The sequence below is a fragment of the Rhea americana genome, unplaced genomic scaffold (genome assembly GCF_003343005.1).
Source record: "Rhea americana isolate MKP2758 unplaced genomic scaffold, rheAme1 scaffold_8, whole genome shotgun sequence".
Taxonomy (NCBI): domain Eukaryota; kingdom Metazoa; phylum Chordata; class Aves; order Rheiformes; family Rheidae; genus Rhea; species Rhea americana.
This window is the reverse complement of record NW_028186978.1, coordinates 2,344,767-2,370,685: the sequence shown is the minus strand read 5'-3', so window position 1 is coordinate 2,370,685 and position 25,919 is coordinate 2,344,767. Positions and strand designations below refer to the sequence as shown.

General features: G+C 39.3%; 1 protein-coding gene across 5 annotated transcripts; it reads right to left on the bottom strand.

Annotated features, from left to right (window-relative positions):
* Nucleotides 1-4,369: 4,369 nt before the first annotated feature.
* On the bottom strand, nt 4,370-19,978 carry LOC146585490 (OCIA domain-containing protein 2-like). Of its 5 annotated transcripts, none has more exons than XM_085322756.1 (8): nt 19,820-19,977; nt 17,030-17,173; nt 14,773-14,866; nt 13,075-13,128; nt 10,736-10,783; nt 9,593-9,698; nt 8,259-8,346; nt 4,370-5,715 (listed from the first exon to the last, which is right to left on the bottom strand). In XM_085322756.1, exons 2-7 carry the CDS (start codon nt 17,087-17,089, stop codon nt 8,265-8,267), a joined length of 444 nt encoding a protein of 147 aa, XP_085178882.1. In that variant the 5' UTR covers nt 17,090-17,173; nt 19,820-19,977; the 3' UTR covers nt 4,370-5,715; nt 8,259-8,264. The 5 variants fall into 5 exon arrangements, with proteins under 5 accessions (XP_085178882.1, XP_085178884.1, XP_085178887.1 ...); XM_085322758.1 differs by having other exon boundaries at nt 17,030-17,170; XM_085322761.1 differs by lacking the exon at nt 4,370-5,715 and adding an exon at nt 6,089-6,243 and having other exon boundaries at nt 19,820-19,978.
* Between the last annotated feature and the right edge of the window lie 5,941 nt (nt 19,979-25,919).

Below are 25,919 nucleotides of genomic sequence, written 5' to 3'. Positions count from 1 at the left end.
TATAACTGTTCAGATTATAAGATACACCTAAAAGTAAACTGATTCTTGCTTCTAACAGCTAGCGAGAGACCTGCTGGACAGGAGACAACAATCACTTGGAGACATAATTTGTATTTATTTACTTCAACTACATGAAAACAGTATTATTATGAAAGCATCAGACACTAATAGCCATGATTTAAAGCATTTGTTTCTATTTGTTCTCTTTAATACTATCGAATATTAGACTCCGGTACTTGTATAGCAGTGCTTCTAACACTTAACCACTTGTTTATTCATTTTACTAAGGTACTCTTTTTTTTTTCCAGTTGAACAATTCTAAATTCCCTGAGATTTTAAGAAATACTGCAGAACAGAAACGCCTAGTTTCAGTACCTAGTCATAATATCTTCTATTTAGTAGTAGCATAGTTTTTTAAAACTCAAAAGCAGTCTTACATGAGTTACTTTCGTAATCTGATGCTGCAGTACACAAAACAGGATGCATGATAAAAAAGAAATATTGCACAGTCATCTAATACATAGGATATTCAGTCAAGTACAATTTTCAGTCATACCTAGAATGGCAAAAAATATTAAGGTGGAGAAATGAGGAGTTTGATAAATTACCTTTGCCAAAACTCGAAGTCAATTACTCAGAACTAAAAAAATGTAATATATAATTTTTTGTTGTTTTTCTGGTTGCTGGATGATGCTATGGGACTCCATATTTTCAGAATACAAAACCTTGATGTGAATCGCTTCCAAAAATAGAAAGGTTGAATTCATTCCTTACATGGAGGAATATACATTCTTCTCTATTCTTTTTAATCCACGGTAGATGCACACTTCTAGTGCAATAAAAAAAAAGCTGCAATAAAGCTAAAATTGGGTTCCATATAAATCTAATGCTTCAATAAATTTTGTTTAATTCTTTACTTGAAATAAAGTTGCTAATCTTAACTATTTTAGGATAACTAACATTTTATAATAGCAAAACTGGTACAGGGAAGGGTGAATTTGGTTACAGTAGCTGAAATGCCTAAACCTCAAYGATGGATTATCCAGACATGTACACAGTCTCCTCAGTAAAACATGCTATGTAAGAAGCAAATCTGCTGGAACAGAATTAATGTATGGCTATGTACCTCTGCTGAAGAGAGTCCCCTTAGATTTTATGAAGCACTTTTTGCACTCCTTTTTCCTCTGTTAACCTCTGTGTGCTAGATCATGTACAACAGCCAACCGACTGCGAAGGCTGCGCTGCAGAAACGAGCCGTTCACCAGGCTGCAGGGCGAGAAGGAGCCCCTGAAGCCCMGGCAAGCTCTCACTGTGAGGAGCCGAGTAGACGGTAGTAAAACAAGGGCAAAAAGCAGCCCGGGCCGAGCAGCTGCGTGCCGGCCAGAGCTGCCAACTGCTTGGTGGCGGCTCGCGAAGCCCCTGCCCAGACAAGGGCACGCTTTGTGTCTGACGGGCCAGCAGCAACGTCCAAGATCGTTACAAGCTACTTGATTCATGGAGCTAGTTAGTAGAATGGAAGTGATTAAATGACAAGCATTTGCTGCTGGATAAGGTTTCAGGACTACGTTTTGAAATACTATACACACGACAAGCCTCTATATAGCAGAAATAAGTTTGGGCTTGTGCAGTTCAGTTGCAGCATATCTCAGCCTACAGCTGATGCGAATGATGGGTAGGTTTAAAATATGCCTCTGGGATGAAGAGTTGAGACTGTTCCTTGCTCTGAGCTTGCCAACGTGCCTAACCTGGATAGCATTGCTGCTGAGTGCTCAAAGTGCACATACTTGAGAAGTAGCACATAAAAGAGCAAGGATTTTTTTTTCATACAAGGTTATAGTATCTGCTTGGGAAGTACCAGTGCCCTCAGAAAATCTGTATGTCAAAGACAACAGGAGAAAAACTCCCTTCCCACCTTAATCCCTTCATCTGCAGGTAAAAGGTAATATATTGTAATCTGAAAAGATTTTTAAGATGTTTGCTCAGCAATCTTGAATCTTCTGTTCTCTGCAAATGAAGATTTTTCAGGCTCCATTTTTAGCTGTTACCTAAATTTGTGTTTGATTTCATTTGGCAAGGCTCTTCATTTCATTCTTGGAAGAGCTGTAAAAACATCATAATTGGTGTAACAGTTGTTCTGTCTCCCACACTGGCGGGCACTTGGAAGAGCTTATAGGGAAAAATAAAGAGCTCCTTCACTAGTCTGTCCTTCTGTCCTCCTGTGATAAGAATTTTAGAGCTTTATGAGCCAAAACCTGACACTTGATCAAGCAAATCTAGCTGTTTAATAGCCACCAATAGTTTTTTCATACCCACTAATTCTCTGCGTGGATGGTGCCTCCTTTTTCTTTCCACTATATCCTGTGCCAATGATACACACAATGTAACTGTGTTGTATTAAGTGCTTCTTTTCTGTTTATTTTAAATCTGGTTTCACTGAGCGCTGACTGGTTGTCATCTTAATGAAAAAGAGCAATTAATTGTTCCCTTCTTACATAATGTTAAGGGACTTCATATCCTTCATTTGAGCTGACCTGGAGAGTTGTTTAAACTCTTGTGAAGAAACCATCCTGTACCTCTGATCATACCTTTCATTTTCCCCCCTTTTTCTATCTCATCTGTGTTGCACACTTTTTGAGATGGGTTGGAAGCACTGAAATACTCAAAATATAGACATGTCACAGAATTGCTCTGTAGTATAAATCTGCTTTTCCCCTCATTTCTTCCCTAAGGATTTGTAATGTTCTGCTTGCCTTTTGGCTGTCACAGACCACTAATCTGACATTTTCAGAAAACTATGCAAAATGACTTCCAGATCTCTGTACTGAGACATAATACTGAGTATTAGTAGTTAGGGAGATTTAAAACTGTGATACAGTTAGAATTGTTTTTCCCCATGTACTGTACTACAGATGATAATGAAGCTTAGTACCTAGTCTTTTGCTATTGCTTTTTTCTAGTTTTTATCATCTTATGTCATCAACAAATTTAGTCATTTCAGCTTTTGTCAAACTATCTGTGAATATGCTGCCAGCATGTCCCCAGAAGCACTCTCAAACCTTYTAGCTTCTAAACTGTCCATGAGGGAACTGTCTCATTAATTTCTGAGCACCCCCCCGCCGCCTTACTCCAGACCGAAATAAAGATTACTGAAACAGCTGCTCACCTCAGACCTCCCTCTCCCTTTTTTGAAATACATCATCCCTAATTTCAAAGTATTGATCTTCCTCTTCAATTAACCCCCCCCCGCCTCTTTAACTGACTTGTATGGAATGCATCCAGCTCAGCAACTTGTCCCATCATTATCATAGTAAGAGTCAATACAAGTTAGCTCACTAAACTGTGCACAATTACAGTTCTCAGAGCACTCTTTTCTTATCATCAGTTTATCTTCCTGAGTAGAAAAATCCTAAGGGCTGGCTTTGAGAACACATAAGGTAAGTAAAATATTTCCAGCTCTTCCTGTCCCCCCTTTGCCTAAAAATATAATGTAAAATAATCAATATGCATTTCAATATTACTTTCTGAGTCAYGCAGTGTAACTACTAACACTCCAAACATTTGTGTTCCTCTAAGACTTCTATTGGGACCTRCATAGTATTTTCACATATCTCCTCTTCAAATCTTAAGGGACTTACTTAAAAGTATAACTAAGTTTTCTAAACCATCCAATCCTAAAAAAACCCAGCATCTGTCTGATTCCACCTCTAGAATACACTTCCAAGCACTAGGAAAATTCCAATATACTTGTAAGTCACAGCATAATAAAAAAGTCAGTTGGCTCCAATTTTATGAAATTAAACAACGTGGTACAGAGTGCATTGTGAGTCTTCCCTGTGCTTTTATAACTAGTGCTTTTGGGACAGTCAGCTTACATTTTACATTATTTAAAATTTTTGGAGTTATRTTTAAGAAATATTGCAAAATCATTAGCATCTCACTATGAAGGCTTGTTTCCCAGCTGTGCACCTCATCAGAAATGATTTAGTTGGTCAAACAATGCAGGGAAAATTGTATTTTAACAATATTAAGTAATAACCTTGCCAAAAAAARGGCAATCTTATTAATTCTCAAATCAAGTAGTAGTATGTGGAGCTTTACATTTGAAGGACTTACTTAAAAATTATTCAGTCATAAATTCTCCAAAGTACAGAAAGATACTTTTAAAGACCTTTTGAAGAACAGTTTGCTCATAACTCGTGCTTCTTCTTTAATGTACACTAATATAGTGCTAATATACCTATCATTCAGAAAAAACTATTTTTTATAACAACATCAGAATAACTCATGAACTCGGATCAATACAATTAGCTAATCAGAGTGTTGCCTCTTGCGCAGCATAGATACCRATTTATAAAACAGGAGACATAAATTTTTATATAGCAGTAAATTTATTACAGCAAAATAATAGGAAGCCTGAACAAGGTTACATTTAAAACAAGAATAAGTAGCTACGAAATCTTCAGCCATTCAGTCACCTCCAGGAGGTAACACTGGCCTCAAGATACAGCCTTGGGGAGTCTGACAGTGCTGAAGAAAGGACAGTCCTCTGTCACATGTAGCAATAGCTCCATGTATGTGTGTTAACGGCCTGTCCCAGGTAACCCGGGTGCAACTGGTATTGGCTCAGCTTGTGGCTGCTACCTTGATAGCAGATGGTAGATGAAGGGAYAGTAGCTAAGTCATGTCACCATACAAGTTTTGCTGGCTTCAGTGTGCCTGTGATAATGATGTTTTTCTCTCACRAAGGACGTTTACTGCTCTGTGGTGGTGTAACGCTCACTCTCTGTATAGTCCCTACTGTAAGCTCCACCACCCTGGGTCTAACAGCCTGTGTATCTGGCACAGCTCCGTACCATGCACAGCTCCTACTCTTCGTGCCTGGTGAAGACGCCCAAAGAAATCGACCCAAGAGGGGGCTATAGCAATAGGCACAGTTTAAAAACAAACAACGACAATAAAAACAGAGGAGAGTTTTCACCAACTGACAGCGAAGTCCAAACTTTTCAATAGTGGTACACTTGATTTCCAAGTGAACACCATCACAGTGTTTAGGGGAAGCGTCTGCTCCTGATTTCTTGAGATACATGGTGAGCATGCCATCTAATTTTCCTCTAGATCTATTAGCTTTGGATTGTGTGCAGACTATCAACTGTTCAAGAATATGGTATTTTCTTACTGTTTATGAATGTGATACATACTTTAATATCCTTGGCAAAGGGGATTTTTACGTAAAACTGGCCTATTAAAAGCTGTTCCGGTGCAGTAATTTCAGTGTGACTCTACCCTATGAACCTCTGGCTTGCTATAAAACACTGCAGGTAAGTGATCAGTTGAGGGACTGGATAGCTGCTGAACTATGCAAAATCATTTAAACATCCTTCCATTCTTTCCTTTGATGTAGGGGACAAATGTTTCAGCTTATGGCATTTTGCTTGCTACACAAAGTTTCACAGACATCTAAGTACAATAGACAACATTAATTTCTCAGCACTAAGAGCTCGATTGCACTGAAAGGAGAAAAAGACATGCTAAGAAGAAAGAGGAGAAAGGAAAAAAACAAAAGTGCATTACAAGAAATTGGGATTTACTACAAACATCATGCAACTATTCCAAACGAGCCGATTTAGACCAAACCGAAGACTTGATTTCTTGTCTATAACATAAAGGCTTGTAGGAAGAAGCTTGTTCATAGGATTTTTATCATCTTCACCACATCTGTAAATTGGATGAAAGGACTCATTATTTAAATCAGTAAGCTGAGTGCCATCTTATTTTGCATATAAAACGTGCAGCTTCCTAGTGGTTTCCTGAGAACCCTGCAAAATCTCCAAGGATAAAAAAACATCCTTGGACTCAACAGCATGAGTATGATTTTAACCAGGTTGTCCTCCTAGGCTCCTAGGCAATGCCAGAGCTTGGGAATGCATGTTTAACTTGGTAGCAGTGAAGGACACTCAGTGAGTCGCTGTGTATTTTTATAGCACAGCATGCTACATGAGCAATGAATGTAGCATGAAGAATTTTTATTAAAGCATTAAAGAGGCTATGAGGTTATTATTTTCATTGTTTAGCAATACAAAAAAACAACCCATGCTTAGAATATTTATTTTCATAAATTTCAAAAACTTGTCCAACTAAATTTAAAATACCACACTGGCCCAAACATAATGGCTTTTTCTTGAAAAAAATCCATCCACTTGCATTTGTTTTCAGACTATGTTTCTGAACGGGCTCTGCAGATCTCTAAAAAAAGCAGACAGCAAGACTTAAGTGGCTGATAGAAGCATGGCAATTAAGGTCTTCGATGATCATCTGAGCTGGAGCAGGTCCCAGAGCAGAAATTCCAGGATCTGCTGCAGGAGAAAAACCATTAGAGGGGCATGTGGCATCCTGCATTCTTCCTTTCTTGTGGCTGCAAGACTGTTTTATATTTGAAACAATTGGAATTTTAAAGCTAATTAGTGCCAGCTAAATATTCTCAGCTCACAGGAAAAGGCTGAAAAAGGAAATGTCTCCTGTGTTTGGATTTAAAGTTCAACAAGCTTCAGCTCTGACAAACACTGGGGACAAACATCATGGACATCAACACTTGATTCCACTACTCAGGCAACAACTAGTGAGTTGTTGTATCCTCAGTTACACATGCTTTGGGGTCTTAATTTGAAATGAATGAAAACACTGGCCTATGTAAGCAAACATTTATTTGAGGGAAAATCTTCAAAGGCACTTAACTAGCGCCGTTAGTTAGTTAGTGCAAGGGCTCAGTTCAGCTCAAGACCACTAATGGATTTAGGGTGTTACTCACAGTTAATTTATGTCTGTGGAACACTGCGGAAAGGCGCAGTTCTGGCTTGCTCCCTCCCTTGGGCTGGCACTAGGAAGCTATCTCTAAGAAATGTTTGGGCTTTGATTTTTTCCCTCCTTTCATTATGGGTTTAATTTCCAGCTAGAGCAGTGAGCTATTCTGGTTGACCACAATGCCATATGATCTCTATAGCTAGGACAAGAGAAGCACTGCCCATTTTGCCAGCAGCCCTATCAGGTAAGCCTAAGCTAAAATGCATTTTCTGCCAGCTTTTGCAGGCCTTGATATAAAACTCCCAAGCAATGGCAAAGTTGATTAAAACCACGAATTTGTTCTAATGGCTCCCTTCATGACAATCCATAGTGTTGTAGAACACTGTTGCATACTGAAAAAAACATCAAAAACTCTGCTTCTGAGTAAATTAACAGGTTCTGATGTGTACTCTTCCTTATAGATTGTCCAAAGTGATATAGTTCAGAGTGAAAAAGGAAGCATTTTCAGCATCTTTGTCTAACTTCCTACATAATGTAGGCCAGAGAGGCTCAGTTCAACCATTTCTGCATCCAACTCCTGTTTTGAGCCACAGTCAAAGCCATAATAAACTCACATGGCAGAATTTCAGACTGGCCCTCTACTCCCCACCCCGTTCCAGACAGCCAAGCTATTTGCAAACACTTTCACATGTTCTCCTTCCAGGGAGAATGTAGGCCAGCTTACAAGCAGAATGTGTGAAAATGCTTTTAAAAAGCCCAGCTGCTGGCTTGTTTTTCATTGGCAAAGAGTGAAAGTGATTTTAAAAATCCACCTTGCTTCCATCCAATAAACCCTCCTTTTTCTCAGTGGGAACTTTCCCTTTTCAAGGTGAAAAGATCACATGGGATGTCTCTGCACACTTCAGAGGTGATTGTTCTTCCATTTTTCACCCCCAAGTGCTCCCTGGATAGCATCCCTTTCATATTGCCTTCACTAAGGCTGTGGCCAAAGAATAGTACTGCAAAAAAACAATAAACAAGCTAACCCACTGTCAACTGTCTCTGCTTTTAGAATCTCCACATTTCAATGTATTTTAAAATATCAACATCATCTGTACTTATTTGATTCTTAGGAAACAAAATTGGAAATTAAAAGGAGTTATATTTGTTTTCATACAAGTAGGCAAATAATCCAAATTCATTCCAATTAGGTGAATTAACAGTGCTCTTAATGAGACTGCTGCAGCTAAATTAGAAGTTCCTCAGAAATGAGGAATTTAAAATTAACATGAAAGGTGTATAAGGTAAAAATGAATAAATAAATCTAGCAAACCACAGATAGAGAAGATTTATTTAAATCATCATCAGATTTTGATTAAACTACAGCTATGATTTTCACTATATTGTTCAAGGATTTCAAGAAAGAACACCACTGAGCATGAAAAATAAATATGAATTTCTTTTGTTTCAAGTATGCCTACCTGAGTCTAAGATGCTGAAGGCACTGGACCTTCTTTCTCATTTGATTCCAGTTTCGCTCTGCATTCTTTGCAAGTATGATGACAATGCCTACAATATGGAAGGCAAATAAAATATTCCAGAATTTTGCTAGATTTCTTTCAATTAACCAAATGGTATACTGGCAAATGTTCCTTAAAAGTAGTCTATAGCTTACATTCTCTAATTGTTGTAACTTGTTTTATGGGATATAAACTGTAAATGATGATATCAATGTCTAAACCAATAAAACTCATTATTTATTATTCTTAAGTGTAAGTTATTTCCAGCAATCATCATACTAGGACTTTCTAAGCAGGACAAGACAGTCCCTGCCATAATCAATAACAGTGAACCAGATGTTAGGAGCAAGGGGTATAATACTTAAGAGTGACATATAGCCACCTGTGTATAATACAATGTGAGGAAAGTAATAGTTTCATTGTCTGGAAAAGAGTGGAAGTAGAAACAGTATATAAAAATTGCTTTGATACATAAACAGGGAAGCTTCTCATTATCAGTTAGGTTTTCATAGGAATAAAAGCTTAGGTAGGTGCGAGGGAAAGACGCAAATACAGAGCGGGGAATGATGTTGTAGGTAGGGCTTTTGGAAGCGCATTTTGCATACAAAAGGTGCATATGAGCAGCCATGCTGGGAATGAAAAGCAGCAGTGGCAGCTGAAAAAGGAGGTCAGAAGGAAGTGAAAGTGTGATTTGGCTGGAAAGAATACATTACACAAAATTTAGAACACAGTAACTAGAACCTAGAGGTCGCAGGTAACAGGAAGCAACTGGGAAGATCCATGATATAATTAGAGTTGTGAGGAAAAAAATACCTTTTTTTGTGTTCTTCATGATTTAGTATAACAGTATAAGACTGGACAGAGCCATAAAGGATGAGGTTGAAATTATTGTTGAAATATAAGGATAGTATTAAAAAAAAAAGCAGTATATTTGACCTGATGTATGGTACAAAGGAAAACTCAAAGGGTTAAGCAATAAAAATCAGGAGACACTTTAGAGGCACAATACTAGATGAAAAGAGAACCAGTTAACGCTAGTTCCACCACAGTTAAAAAGTAAAATAATTTTATCTAAGTTATGGATTTCCTAGTAACATGTATTACATTGAATTTAATTTACTCTTTCTGAAGAATATGTACTAGCTTCTAATACTGTCATATATAACTTAAGGATAGAAGAGTAGTACCTCATGACCTGAAAACAGAATTTAAATACTTAGTTTTACTGAATCACATCAGTACTCTACTTTTAAAAYTATTTTGATTTAGCATTAGTGATTTAAATAAGGACAAACCTTTTCTGAGGTGGACCAAATGGTGCAATACCAATTTTCTCAAACTTTTTTTGGCATTCTCCTATGTATGACATCTTTCCAATGGCAAAACCTAAGATGCCAGCAACTGTAAAGACAGATCACAAAATATTGTTAATACACAAGCTTAAATGAGGAGTCTTAATTGGCTCCTTTTTAATCATACAATCAATTGCATGTAACATCTTCTCTAAACGCTTCACAAACATATAAAGTTATACTGTATCGTATGAATTATTTCACTTAATATTGAAATCCAGCTATTTATYACAAAACACAGCAACCAGTCCAAAACAACATAGACAGGAAAAGGATATCATATTCAACTGGAACTACAAGATTCCTGATTCAGAGGAGCGGATTACAAAGATAGCCTAAGGTGAAATTCAATCACAATGTCGGCATTAATTTCACTTGCCCCTTTTATGTACACTGTGGTATTTCTGATGACCACTATTCCAACACTATCTTCCCAGGATTTTAAGAAGATAGAACTTCAGCCTTCCATACTATCGCACCGGGGCTTTCACTCATTACAGAATCAAAATAAGAATACTACTTTAGCAGCCTCAATTTCCAGTTGAACAAAACCATTCTCAGAGGGACACAGACTTTGTTTCTTGACACTTAAAAGCGGCATGATTATACGATACAGTTTGTGTTTTGTTTTTATTTTCTTCAGCAACTTCAGCATAAAATGGCCAGCTAATATGAAAAAAAAGAATATATGAAAAGAACATACTTTTTTTTTACTTTATACCATGATGGTTCCTTGATCCATTAGCTGTCATCTGCTAAGCATGGTAGATCAATGAGGTTGATGTTGTTTATGAAACAAAGATAAGATTTGAGTTTTTGCCAATTTGAGAGGATAGATCAAATAAATATAAACTGCTACCGAAAAAAGTTTACATTAAAAAAAACTGAACACATTTGTTTTTAAACACAGAAGAACTCTGCTTTCCTAAATCACTGTGGTAACATCTCATAAATTCCAAAAAAGGAAGAATTTGAAAGTTATCCAGACAGATACATCTGCAGTTCACAAGAAAGAGCAGTTACTCGAGCTTTGCAGATTGCCAGTAGATAACCTTTCCTTTCGTTTTAGAATTAGGTCCAACTTACTTGTTATCTTAGGTAACGATCCAAACCTTGGGCTTGCTGAGAAAATGCCTACAATAAAATGAAATAGTCAGAATGCTTATTCACTTGAAAAACCCACCAGCACTCAAAACCATAGGTGGCATTTTTCCTAGAAGCTTTTGCATTTCTGAAGGTGAAGATGATACAAAAAAATTTCAAAGATGACTAACCTAGATTTAGGAACATCTGGACACATCCCATAGTTCTTAGTGCAGGCCTAAGTCACATGAGGAAAAAGCTCTGTACTGCATAGGATTCAGTTCAGGTGGTAGTTTAGAGTGCAAATCAACCCAAAAGCAGCATAGCTCCTAGTGGTGACATTTGTAGCACTGGAGGAGGAGGTGATGGGTCATGTCTCACCACAGACAAACCTAGGAAATGTAATAGGGAACTGGAATCTCTTATTCAGGGTCCTGCTCCTTCTGCCAAGAGAAGCAAGCCCAGATTGTTCTTAAGCAACTTTCTGTGGCCTCAGACCAGACTAGTGTTAACCTTTATCACAGATATCTAGCCTCCTTCTCTGGAAAGGAGAAATCAGACTGATTGTACTCATACTGATATTTTGGCCTTTAAGAGGAGAATACAGTTCTCCGAAAAAATAAGAAAAATGAAAGATTCTCTTTAGCTTTTCCCTCCAAAATCCACATCCCCCAAGTCAAGACCTCTAGGAGCTGGAACCACCATGCCTCTGGGAGTATTTGTCTGGCACAGGAGCACTGTGCTGTGGAGGAGAGCTCCACACAGCAAGACTGCCACAGCAGAGGCCAAGTGGAGTGAAGTTCACTGTTACATGCATTCACACAGTGTCAGCGAGGCTCAGAGACTCCACTCCTTCTAGAGCCAGCATACTGCAGTCRTCACAGAGGAGCATTCAGATAGAGGAGCATTTAGCCTATGCTAAGTGCCAGGGCCTGTGCTCACAGGCAGCTATGCATAACGTGTATTTTAAATTAGGTCTTGGCRAGGAAGGGGTGGAAAAAATTGGCATTTGTTTCTAAACAACACCCTTTTGCAGTTGTTAAGACACAATAATGATTGTTGAAAATGGGCATTTGCTATTTCACAGATGATCAGAAATGTCCAAGTACAACGCAGAGAAACTGAGAGGAATACCCAGTGCCAAATGGTAGTGTAATAGCGCCTGAGAAAACCCCAGAGCTCTTCCCAGCACTATTCACGGCTTTTCAAAAACACGTGTAATCCCTTGCCTTCCCTCAAACACTTTCCAACCTTGTTCCTTCTCTCACCTTCCCAGTTTGCCTACAAGCTCTTAGACCAAGGATACAACAGGGAACCCACATCAGCCCCTTGTAGGGTAGTAGAAGTAGTAGTACAAATAGTAGTAGTACRATAGCAGTACAGCTTTTAGGTTTCTTGTTCAAGCCCTCCCACTCATCTTGGTTAAAAAGGAAATATGGTCAGATAGGAAACAGTAATAATGCCTGTGACAAAGTAAGGGGCTTGCAACCACACCAAAGTGAGAAAAGGCCGGGCCGTTCCCGCCTCCTTCATTTGCTGTCTCCTGCCACTCATTCCTTTCAGAGCCTGGATTCTTTTCTCCTTCTTGCTCCAGGCCCCATGATTTTTCTACTCTCCCACCTGCCCTCTCCAGGGGATAGGCTAAACGACTCTGGCTTATTTACTTCTGTGAGATACACCCATCTTAGTAATCTTCAGGATAAATCTCCTTCACTCTTTACCTGAGACACTATCTTCAACCCTATTATCAGTCAAGATCCCCAGAAGGGAAACTTGAGGTGAACCAAGTAGAACCAGGCTCACTCATTACATAAACAGAATACAATTCTCTTTTGTCTTACCCTGCAGAGCACAAGCCATCCCTATAAAAAGCTCTCTGTCTTCTCATTTTGGCAGTATTCCCTGTTCCTCTGCTCCAAAGCTGTATTCATATTGGTATGTGGTCACTGTAAAAAGGTTGCCAGCATTTTCCAAAGCAAACAGCATTTACAGCTACAGTACCAGATTCCGATGCCTCTGCTCAGATTGTATGATGCTCTGCTGCACAGACAGCCCCAGTGAAGAATCTACTCGAGTACACATGGTCACAGTGACAGAATCTGACCATCAGTCTTTGAATTCATTAATTCGTTTTTTAATTCACATTTTTTCAAAAGGATGAAGATGACAACACATAGCTAATGATCAGATCATTTTAACAATGATGGTGATGAGTGAGAATACTGATTTTGAAAAGCAGTAAGCTTTAGGAAAATCTGCAATTCTGTAGTAATTCCAGAGTCTCAGTTTCATAACTTAGGCCCAAGAGTAATTGTGCTTGTACATGTACTTTTTATACTTACCTTTTGAGATTAGCCCCTGGGTGACAAGCATGCTTCCAAGAGACAAAGGAAGAGCTGTAAAAATAAAAAGAATTAACATCTCTACTATTAGACAAAATTTGTTACCTATTCAATAAACACATCATTCTCCATCTCAATAAAACCAACATTGAGTATCTGTCTTAGCTACCTATTAAACCTGCTCATTCAGAATACAATCTCTTTAAAGCAGGGATATGTTTACACTGTGCCTGCTATAAGGCATGTTGTGGCATCTGGAGCTAATGCATTATATAAGTAATAACTTCCAGAATTTTAATATCTTCCTTCAATACTGCAAAACTAGTAACGGCAGCAGCTCCAGTTAAATGCTGAAACCATTTTCAGATCTTTTCCCTCCAGAAAATGTGTATTTTGTATAAAAACTGATGCAATGGACTGAAAAATCAGGCACTAAAACACTGAGTCATGGACGTACTGCAGCAATTCCAGTGAAAGGCCACAAAGATAATTAAAGGACTGGAGTGTGTCATACAAAGAGAGGCTGAAAGAACTGGGACTGATTGGCCTAGAGAAGAAAAGGCATGGGGGGGGCGGATCTTAATAATGTGTATAAAAAACGGATGAGGGGCAATAAAGAAGATGGAGATAGATTTTTTTCAGTGGTATCCAGTGAAAGGATAGAAAGCATTGGACACAAACTGAAATACAGAATATTCCACTTAAATATTCCTCAGCAGTTCCATGACTCTATGACAATACTGAGATGGAGAGCTGAAACAGTAGGATGACTGCAAAATCTAGTGATTAGGTCACACTCATCAGTCCCAGCTCCAATGAATGTAAGTGTGAAACAATCTAAATAAGAGGGACTGAGAAAATCAATAAACACTTTATAATCTGATGGTTGGCTACTGCTCTCAGCAAGTAGATGATGCAGTACAACTATTTTTGTGCTTGGAGTGACCCAAAGCAAGGATTCTTGTATCTCTCATCTTTTTAACCAAGAGGCAATAAGAAGAAAAAAAGAGAAAGGGCTCCCTTGGGTTTTTATGCAGCATTAATTGTGCCCTACACACAACTGGACTGGGTCTAACTGGATTAGATCATGCATATAAAATAGGCAAGGGAACATCTATTTTGTGAATATAGTGAATATCAGTTTAGCATTAACAAGATTTGGACAATTATAAACTTCTCCAGTAGCAGTTAGGGTTTTTCTTTTCTTTAAAAAATCAGTAGTGGCTAAATACTGACTATAGCACCAAAATTACTTTTGTGAATTCAGCCATCAGGCTTTCCACTCTGCTAGCTTGATATTTCTCAGTTATAGCTATTGTTATTGTTTTTATTCTCGAATCTAAACACTGACCTGCTCACTTCTTGAATACATTGAAAGGCAAGAATAAGTATATAACAAAGTAAAACATTCCTACAGTTGGTTTAATAACTGACTTCATGAATAGAATGCCAACTCTAAATTTATCAATATAAGCTCATAGTAAACTAATAAGAGCTTAATTCGGACACCTCTACTTACAATGATTACAGAAATAATTAAATTGATTTTATACTAGCACATTGTTCAATTTAAACCTAGGTGACAGAATTAACAAAAAAACGCTCATGTATTATAATAAATGACAAGGAATTTTGCAGCCAAATTTGCATAAATACATCAAATAATCATTCTCACTGAGATAAGTTTGGGTTACTCACCTCTGTACCAGAAACTCTCCTTTTTGCATTCTTCACGGATCCTTGCAATTTCTGCAGTATCATGAGTTTGTGAGATGGGACAATAAAACATTGGCTGAAAGGATAAGCCTGGGTTAGTTTATTGAATTTCACCTCATAAGAAGAAAAAATTGTATCAATTCAAGATGATAATTAAATAATTGAAAACACAAATAAAATGCAATGCAAAAACCACCCAAACAATCAGAACTCATTGTTTGGTTGTTAGAAGAGTGATGAAATACTTGACAACTCAGTAAGAAATAAAAAGAATTACATAGATTTTAAAGCTATACCTAAGCTTATTCCTTTTAACCATTTTATTCTCATGAGTTATATCAGATTTCTGGAACTGAAATAACAAGGAACAAAGATAGTGTAGGAGCTTCTACAAATGAAGTTCTGCCCAGTATGGAAGCGAATTAAAATGCAGTAAAAGTAGATTTTTTAAGTATTCAAAACAGGATCAACATAAGCTCTGTTAGATTCCTCTGGTCTAACTTTTTCTCTGTGCAGTTTAAATATATTCATGGCATTCACTGAACTCAGACTGGCTTCACCTTTGTATTAATTAGCCTGCCAGCAAGTTTATTYTACATTTATGGTAGCCATATTTTCTTTTGTTTTGAGTGGAAGAAAAAAAAGTGTCAGTATTCTCACACATTCTACTATCCATGGTATGGAGATGTGGTTATCAGTAATTATTTTCCTTTAAGAGGTGATTCAGTTATCAGTTTTGGCATGTATAATATCATCAGTGGACATCTAAAACATGTGGAATAGTTCTTATTTCAAAAATCTTGCTCAGGTTCTCTGTAGCAGCCATTGTCGTAGAGTTAAAATTAGTTGAAATTTCAGTGCTTTCCTGTAAAACCATCTACAAACTTAAATGTTCTTGAAAGAAAAATTTAGACTTTGTAGAACAAGCAGTGCTTTGGGAAAAGAGCACACTAATCTACTACAGAATTCTACATCATTTTATGCTCGACTGGTGCATGATTTTGTAGCTATAATAATGAAATGCATTTATTGGCTGCAGTCACACATTTCACTTTAAGCTAATTAATATCTCAATCCTTCTTCAAGTACTGCTCCTTTGGTAAACCCCACAGAACTGACTCCAAACTAGTTTCACAACAAGGCCACAAGCCAGAACATGCATTTTGCCCATACAGCAAATATAACAAAACCTGAACAGCTTAGAAGAAAGATAAGAAAATGAGTGTCAGGGTCCCAAGTGCACAAACAGGCTTTGCCACCTCTTTTCCTCCAGACAGCCTGCAAGAGGTTCAGCTGCTTAAGTTCAAAGTCAGTTCCAATATAGCACAGTTGTGTAACCTTGAATTATATTCTGTGAAAACAAAGCTGGGAGAAAGAGCTGTGAGAAGCTTTGCCCCAGACCTCTGCCTCTTGGCTCAGGAAACTGCATTTAATCTCAAGCCTTTGCCTCAACTGTGTTGTAGGTAAGACTGTACCTTGCCTTTTACCATGATGAGTCAACTCGACTTCCTGGCTTACCCTCAGACCTGCCTCATTCTGGCCTGGTGACCACTGAAGTGTTGGTTGACTCTGGTTAACAGGGTCAACTGGACCTGTTCTTCTCTTTTCTGGGCACTGTGGGACTGTGTCCTTGTCAAGCACTGCCCCTGCTCGCCTCCCTGTCCCCTTTGGCTCCCAGGCTGCCTTCCCTCACAGATCAGCCCACTTTTGCTGCTGACAGTAAGTGGTTATCCACAAGGCCACATCATATTAAAATTCCTTTTGGTTAATTACATGATCACAGTATAAAATGGCAAAACCTGTCCCCTGCAGGTAGCTGATTTCTCCAGCAGGAAGGAATGCTCAACTTCTGTAAGGGACCAGGGCAGGTTATGGTACAGCTATGGTTCCCTTCTCCACTTCTGAACACACATACCTGACCCAGTAGTGGGACAGGCTATACTAAACTAGAGCTGTACTATACTGAACCAGGTCTCAGCCAGTTCTTAACTAGTGTAAAATCCCTTCTGAATCACTGCCAGTTACAATAAATTACAGCCCACTTTCAAGGGCTTGAGAATTGAAAGCTCCCAGCCCTCTGAGCGTAGTGAACAAGCAGGAGTAACAGATAGCTTTTTCTTCATTTATGTGCTTAAGCTAATAGGTGTCTGTTTTTCTCTTCAACAAGAATGAGAAATGCAAAATCCTAGTTAATGCCTAGCAATAGTATCAAAAAGAATAGAGAAGCAACCCAACTTACCCATCCAGCTCGCTTTTTGGGGGCTGTTTGATCTTTCTCTTGGATTATTTCAGAAGACATTGTCTCTGTCTTTCTTGTCGTCTTTTGTTAATAGTCTTGGTCAGCAGGAATGATGTGATGTAGGCTTGGCTGCCCTTCTTTCTGCTAGGTACAAAGGTAAAAAGCAAAAGTATCCAATTCTCATATGCAGTTTAATATTAACCTAGGAATATTAACATTTATGCTGAAAGGCTTTTACAGCAGATACCATGCAAATGACTTGATTACACATAGTTTAGCGTACAGTGTACCACTCATTAGCAATATAGAGTTGCATGGAGCCTAATTCAAACAGGAAAATAAAGGATAAAATAATATGCTAGAATATGATACAGCTCCCAGCCACAGAGAAATGAGAATAAATACAAGCAAGTCACCCAAAACCTTACAATTGTAAAYGTAGCTCAAAATCACTATATGCTGCACTGGTTCTACCTTCATTCCCAGGGTCAGAAGCTTTGATTCCATTAGACCTGAATGCAAGCCTATCATAAACCAAATCTGTATTTCTAACAAACACAACGCAGTTACTGACGGGTTTTTAAAAGAATCCAAGAGAAACAGACTCCAAAGAGTTTAGAACTGTAATTTTCCATTTCAAAATCATGCTGCTTGGGATAACAGGAAGGAATCTTACTTATTTCTGGAGTAATCCAGATACTTAAACTGTGAATTTTACATGGAATTTTGTCACACGATCTGGCACTTTATTTATCAACATACATAGCACATCTGCTCCTCAGAGAGCACCTTCTCAGAATGATGGCACTAAACAATGCAGAAATTGCTGGAAGGACAGAGATAAATAAAAGCATACCCAACAATTTAATAACCTGAATGTTTTTTGGCATTCAGAATTTAACTGTATCACCTGTTTCCTGCACAGAACTTATTTTTCTGGGACACTTATACAGTGGTAGCATTCAAGTAATGTCTATTTCACACACACTGGACATTTAGAGTGCAATGCCTTTTTTAAGTGATGGAGCAGATGCAACATGACCTTCTCTCTCCATGCTAAAAAGACTCACTGAAGGATTGTATTGATACAAATCTAACATCACAGTAATTTTTTGTTGCTCAGCTTTACTGCATTCTCAGACATTTTCAAAAAAATGTCTGTGAGCATGGTGTCTCTGAAAGCATTTATGTTTGAAAATCCACAGAGTGCTGGGAAAGCCAATAGCTCTTCACTGTCTACCTCACTCTGACTCACTTAAGAGCAATTCAATTTTCTGTCGGTTTCTTGTCACATAATGTAAAAAAAAGGAGCAAAAGATGGAAAAAATCATAAAACTTCAAAGAGGTTTATGTCAATTAAAGACACTAAATCCTCATATTCTTACCTGTTCAAGAAGCCTACGTGTGCAGAGAGTTACATAAAAAGTGTCATTGGAAACTACTGTTGACTGGTACAGCTTCTAACTGCTGCAGCAGTTAAGTGCTGCACCTCTTTTAAAAGGATAAAAAAGCTGAGTCACTACGGAAAATAAACAGTACAAAAGACTTTTTTAGGAGTATGAATCAGGTTATGACAGCTTACAGCTTGCCATTAATCTCCTGTGTTGCCTTCAGGATATATTTCTCCAGTCATTCAGATACACTCCCATTTCAACATAATGAAGAGTGCTCCAAACAGGTAGCCTTTTCAGCAGCTTCCTGGTACCCTTCCCACTTGGGATAAAAGCTCTACTGACAAGAAGGAAAAGGGACTGGGTTCAGGTAATCAAAATATTATTAAAATGAGTTATTAGTACTTAGCACACATACTGCCTCCTAACTGAAAAAGTTAAAGAGTGTCCCACTGTTTTGGGGCATTGTGTTTTGGAAAGACAATCATCATCCCAGTAAACTTTTCTATTGACTGACTAGAAAAACATGACCTTTTTGCATATTTCTACTATATGATTATCACTGCCTGTTTTCTGGACCTAACTATGCAATTATTAGTATAGCAGTTAATTGTATGTACCCTTAAGTGGCTTGGGCCTGAGAGGAATTCTCCCACTATGTAACTCTTTTATCTAACTGAAATACACATTTAACATGCTTAAATCAATGTGGTCTGTAAGGATAAACTATTTGAACCATCAGTTTTTCTATCCTAGAAGAACTTTTCTGGATCATTTATTCATTTATTGAAAAAACAGATAACGACTTGTCAGAGATTTCACAATTTTGGTTCTTTTGACCGGTTGATAAAGAAGCAGCATACAAGAAAATAGGTATTTTTTTTTTGTCTCGGGCTGTAGGAATCTGCCATCTTTATATACTTTACTTTCAGTAAGAATCCTCCTTCCAGACAGTAATGGTGAGTACACTCAAATTTCTAAGGTTACTCAAGGAGGAAGGTGAAAGCAAAATGAGCATGTATTAACTAGTACACACTACAGACTATATATAGACCGTGGTCTGTAGTAGAAACACAGGGCATTTGCCCAGGGCAGCTGCCACTAACAAAATAATCACCATGACAAGCAGCTTAGCACTGCAGAGGCTCYTTAGAGGCACAGCCTCCCTCGTGAAGACAAGGGAAGACTCACGACGATGTATCACACGTACTTTCCGAATCGCCATTTTACTGTAAAACCAGGCTCTTATTTTGAAGGAGAGGCCACCGACCAGCTGCACCAAGTCTTCGCTAAAAAGCTCCCCACCAACAGCCGCTGGAAATCAAGTGCGCAAACACCTGGTGTTTCCTCAGCGGTACCTCTGCTGCACCTGCTCAAGTGTTTGCTGACGGTCACTTACCTAAGTCGCAGAGCAACAAGCCCCAACAGGCTGCGGGCGCTTGCCGGAAGGCCCCAGGCCTCCTTCGCAGAGGAGCGAAGCGCTGCGAGGTTGGAGGCCCGAGGGCGAACCGCCACCTCCGCCTCGGCCCGCGCAGCGCCGCCCCGCGCCCGCCTCGGCCCTCGGCTCCGCGCYGGCCGCCGCCCGTCACCGCCACCTCGTGGCCGGGGAGGCAACCGGCGCTTCCGGGAGCGCGCTCGTCCTCGGGGGCGGGAGGCGGCCGCGGCGGGGGCTCTGGGGCCCGCGTGGCAGCCGCCCCCCTCGGGAATGCCGTGCGCGGCGGTGGAGGGTGGTCTCGGCGCAGCTCGGCGCGGGCGCGGGCAGGGCGGGCGCGGGCGAGTGCTGCCCGCAAGGTGATCAAGTGAAGCGCTTGCCGCTCCTGAGGGGAAGGAGCGGGCGGCAGGCACTTTCGCGCTTACCCCGTGCAAAAGTGTAACCCATAAATCACACACACACACACACGCACTAGCACAGCTTTGACCAAAATTCTTTCCAGCTGCTTCTGGGGTAGCACTTGGGTGACTTGTCCGGCACCTGTACGTTAGCTGATCCCGCCACGGAGCCGCCTCGACGCCCAGAGGCGCAGCGGTGTGCTGCCCTCCCGGATAGAAAAAGGAGAGGGTCTGGGGCTCTGCTGGTCTCCCCTGTAAGCACAGACTGCTGCTTGTACCAGAGGTGAGAAGGTGAATCTCTACAGCTGGCTTCACGGTCGTCTTCCTTCATTATATTAATATCTTATTATTAAACTGTAGCAGTTCCCATCATGTTACAAGCTGCTCCTGGAGGAAAAAAAGCAGTCAGCTTGCTGATAAGATTCCTCCTGAGTGCTTATTTTTCTCAAATTAAATTCAGAACATTATTTTAAAAATGGTATTTGATAATATGAAGTTAACAGTCATCTAGCAATGTATGGTGCTGTGTGATGCATCCCTTTAGTTTTTTCCAATGGCAGGAGAACTGCTTGGAAATCTACAAGAGAACATTTTTCCTAACAAAAGTGCCAGTGAATTGAAAGAAAAATACTTGGTGGAAAAGTAATAAAAAATAAATGCATCAATTCTTTCTTTTTAAAGAACAAAATTTAATTGTTTTAGAATAAAATATGTTAATTATCTATTTTGATTGTGGATACTACGATACTTACATATAAATCAATACATTTCAATGCCAGTATTAACAAGAAGTAAGTAAAAAATGAGAAAGCCTTCATCAACAAGTGCTTCCAGAGTTTATCATGAAATAAAAAGCTAGTGAGATCAGCACTATACTTTCCTCTCTTTCATGACCTCAACATCCTTCTTTCATAGTAACCATGACAAGTAGGTCACGGTTCATTTTTGTAAGTCCAGAAAGGTTTCCAGCCTCCAGAAGTCTCGGGTGCATGAAGCTCCRTCCCCCAGAGCATTGTCTGTCTCCTGCCAGCCAAGCGAGACCTTTGGGTTTTACTGTGGCAAAATGCCCTCTTCACACAGGGCTTGGCAAAAATGATGTCTTAAACCAGCTGTGTAAAAATAAAACAAATTAAAAATGTCTCTTAAAAGAGTTTCTGTATCTCCTGCAGTCTAATATGTATCCTTGAAATCATGGGTAAAAATGATGTAATAGTACTGGCTGTGAGCTCTTGTTTAATGTGCTCTTTAAATACATCAGTATTGAAGGGTCAGATCAATTTGTAAGGAGGGAGAGAAACATGAGGAGAAAAGAAAAACAAAACACACAACCATAAGTCTTACTGTGAAAAACAATACACAAGCAATTCCCATGTGAGGTAAGTCCTTAATAACCAATCATTTCTTAGCTGGTTAAGCTTAAACTGCTCATAAAATAAGAGAGTACTGGAATGACAGTTTCCTCACGGGGTGATGTGCTCCTGGGGACAGTGGTTTCTTGGATTCTTGTGCCCTCCTGTACAAAAGTGCCTATTAGAAATCAGGTTAGTTTTCTTTTTAATATGAACTTTGATGGGAAAGAAGGTTATTAGAATTGACTTAATATGTTCTGCAAACAGTCTTTAGCCTCAAGATTTAGCTGAATGTACTTCAGAGCTATGAAAAGGGAGAGAAGTTGATACACAGAAACTAATAAATGTTAGTGCTTCAAAATAATAAACATCAAAACAAAAGAGAGATTCTTTCCCTTTTCTCCTCTTCCAGCACAAAACCCACCTTATACATCAAGGAAAAGAACAAGAGTTGTCAAAAATAAAACCGGTACGGGGTTGAAAGCTCAGGTGTGGAATCTTCTATTATCAGAGTAGAAGGAGGTGAACAATGTGAGACTTCACAAACTCAGGGAAGGTGTACAGGATATGCATCTGTTTGTTCAAAGAATTCAAATAACCTTTTAGGAAATGCTGCAGGGTTGTCAGGTCTTGCAGTTCACCAAACGCAGCAATGGCAGAACCCTCTCAGTGTGCTTATTTAGCGCTCCATGTACACACAAAGCACGTGAAAGAAGAGAAGCTAGTACAGAGTGTGATAAATACGGTTTGTTTATCCATTCACAGACAAACACAGAGAATGCTAATTGGTTTGAAAATCTTGAGAAGCAAGACCTGGAGTAATGCAAGCACAGTGTGGTAAAAAAACATGTCAGTCTGAAAATACTTAAAGCATGGAAAACCATACCAGAATTACACTGTATGGCATTGTTTTCGTACTAATGAGAGTTCGAGTTAAGGATGAATTTAAAGACATCAAATGCAATAGCAGGAAACAGTCAATCATTTCTGAGTACAATATTTAGACTCTGTCCTCATTTCCAAGAAACCTTGGAAATAATTTATTTGTTCTATGTTCTGGTTTATTAGCTGATTCTTAAATATGTTTATTTCTATTTTACCTCTGGTTTGGTCTATCTTTTAGTTGAGATGAATGGCTGATAATCAACAGTTTAGGATTTTAACTTTCCAGTGTGAAKAAGGCAGTGGAACTGCCACCAAGTTTGCTATTCTTTTAGGCTGCAAGGCTGTATGCATAATTTCTTCTCTACCGTGAAGACCTGCATTTCAATGGAGTTGTAGGTGCTCAGCTCCTGTAATAATCAGACTTAGTTGTACCTGACATTTCTAATTTATATTAAAGTGAATCAGGAGTTCTTGCACAGGGTACATTCCTGGAATTCCTCAGGGGCAGTGTTAGCATCTCATATTCCGCTGTACATTTTACTGGAAAAGATCTTTAGTGAGAGTCTCAGTATTTATTAGTCCTACCTTTTATGGTTAATTGCCAAGAAGTGGAAATCAGCCTCATGTTAGCCTCGCTGTAACAAAATAACAGTATTTTGTAGCCAACATACTGTAACCTTGAGAAAACAACAACCAAATCTATTTAATGTTTATGAGTATGATTATGTATATGCAGTTTTGCATAATAGTGGTAAAGGTAATGATTAGGAACTTTAACACTGTTGTGTAAACAGAGCAGGTACCTAACGACCTGCGAGTCTTTGTGCTTCTATTGTGACTGTGACAGGTGCCTAACCAGCAAGTGTAAGCTCAGCCACCCCAGCTTTTCCAGTCATGCTTTTAGAATTCATTTGTGTTTATTTTTATGCTGTTCCCCCCCACTTCTCTGGCATTTTCTTCTGCTTCTTTATTCTGCCTAACTAGGCACATCTCTGCTGGGCAATACGTAAGAGCAACTTCCTCTACTCTTTCAGTGACTGCAAACTTAATGTAGCAAGCTATCTTGGTTTTGGTGGTTGAACATCACTGCATTTCTGTGTAGATGAAGTGCTATTCCTTTATTTTTTATCAGCTATGCATTTGGCACTTCAAGAATAAAAAATTGTAGTGAAAGGCATTCCTACATGTATATGTGTAATCAAGGTGCTTGTTACCACAGCAGTAACAAGCCGTCAAGCCATACTGGAATGTAAATTTGTGCTAAGTTTGAAGCCCAACTTAGTAGTTACTAAGAATCTCAGACAGACTACACAGAATGAAGTTGTTAAATTTGTCAGGAATTGCATTATTTTCAAACAGTTCAAGTGGAAGGCACACAAACACCTGTYAGCTTAATGATTACAGTCCTGTCAAGTTTTACAGGCACTCCACCTCTAAATCATGAAGCAAGATACTATGATTACAAAAGGTATTGCAAAATTGCACCAAACATTTTTCAACTGGGTATGTCCTGTGAGGTATGTCCTGTGAGCATGACACTTGCTATGCTGCTACAAAAGCAGCCATGTTCTGGGAATCATAGTGCATCCCATTTACTCAGGCCAAGGATCTGGTCTTACACGTTTCATATGTGTTATGGCACAGCAAGATGAAATGGTGTCATCATTTGCATAATCCTAAACCTGTAGTACTTGGTGGCTCTTCCTCTTCATGGTAGCTCTTCCCTTAACTGAAGAAAAGAAAGATGCATTCAGTAAATGACCTAGGACTTGGAGAAAAGAAAGGAGAAAGTAAGTTATTACATCTATGAGACTCATTTCTCCTCTTCCCCTAGAAAGGATGGCTTTTCCATCAAAATACTTAAATTCCTTTGTGGAGGTTTGAAATATCAGTATGTTTTCAAAGCACCAACAAAAAATCAATGGAGTTTTTGTAGTTAGCCAAGCCTCATTATGGGGTGGATTAATAGATCATAGAATGGAAGGGACCAGATCAGGTTGGAAGGGACCTCTGGAGATCATCTAGTCCAACCTCCCTGCTCAGCAGGGTCACCTAGAGCATGTTAGACAGAGTTGCAGCCAGGYGGGCCTTGAAGATCTCCAGAGAAGGAGACTCCACAACCTCTCTGGACAACCTGGTCCAGTGCTCCGTCACTCTCCCAGTGAGGAAATTYCCCCTCACGTTCAGGCGGAACTTCCTGTGCTTCAATTTCTGCCCATTGAACCACATGGGGTAGATTAATAGATCCTAATATGTCAGATCAGATCATTTTAACATTATTGTGAATTTTTCCTAGATAAGCTTGAATTGAAAAATAAGGCTAACTGGGATGACAAAGAACCGTGGCAAAACAAGCGTGGCAGAATTGTATGGATTATGGTCGTACATCTAGTGAGGTCTATGTTTTAGTTACAATGATTTGACACTAGCTTACTCCAGTATTAGTATAGTCTTCATCAAATCGTGCTCTCCATTTAATAACTGTTACTTATTCTTTCTGTTCCACTCACATATATCCAAAAGATAAGTTATCRCACATCAGCACTGCACTGTGCCTTCTGAGGCACTACACTATTTATCTGCATGTATTGTATGAAACATAAGTGATAGACGTGCATGGTGATTGCTAATCTGACAGGTTTCAATTGTGATCATTTCTTGTGTTTATAACAGTGATACATTTATCCTTATTGAAAAAAAAGTTTCATGATTTTTTTCTTAGAATTGTAGCAGAACACAGCTCCAGTGGGAGCTTTAGCACTTGCAGATCACAGTCCACAGAGTTCATCTTAAACAATCTGTTCTTTACTTGTAATAATCAGCTGCATACTGCTTGTAAGAACACGGACTGAATGGTCTTTGCAGACTGATTATGTCGTACTTGACTGTGTGACTGCTGGGACAAACCGTTCCCAGTTTTTATGGGGAAAGTACTATGCCCACAAATAAGATTTAACCAGTATATTGCTAGTAATGGCTCATCAYGTGTCAGGTGTTTCTAAATTACCTCTACGGATGCGGAGCTTCAAAGGCAAKGCAAAGAAATGTAAGGGTAATTTAGAATGGGAGGGTGGTTTAACATAATGAAAAAATATAGCTGACAGTTTCATAAGGTACTGTATAAAGATTAATAAAACTTTAGAGAACAATAAGGGCTTCTCCCAAAATTAACGAGCAAAGTGGCCTGAGCCTCAACCCAGAAACCTCTTGCTGGGAGTATTGCTTACGAGAAGCCCTGAATCGGCTCTAGAGCGAGCACAGAGGTGCGAGGAGCCCCGCTGTGCTGCGCACCCCGAGGAAGGCAGTGCCAATTAATCAGCGCTGCCGTTTCGCAGTCAGCGAGTGAGACCCTCCTCTKTTCCCCGGCCGCGCGGCGCTCCCCCTCAGAGGGCAGCGGCTGCCGCCACCCGCCGGCGACGGCGCCGGGGAGCCCAA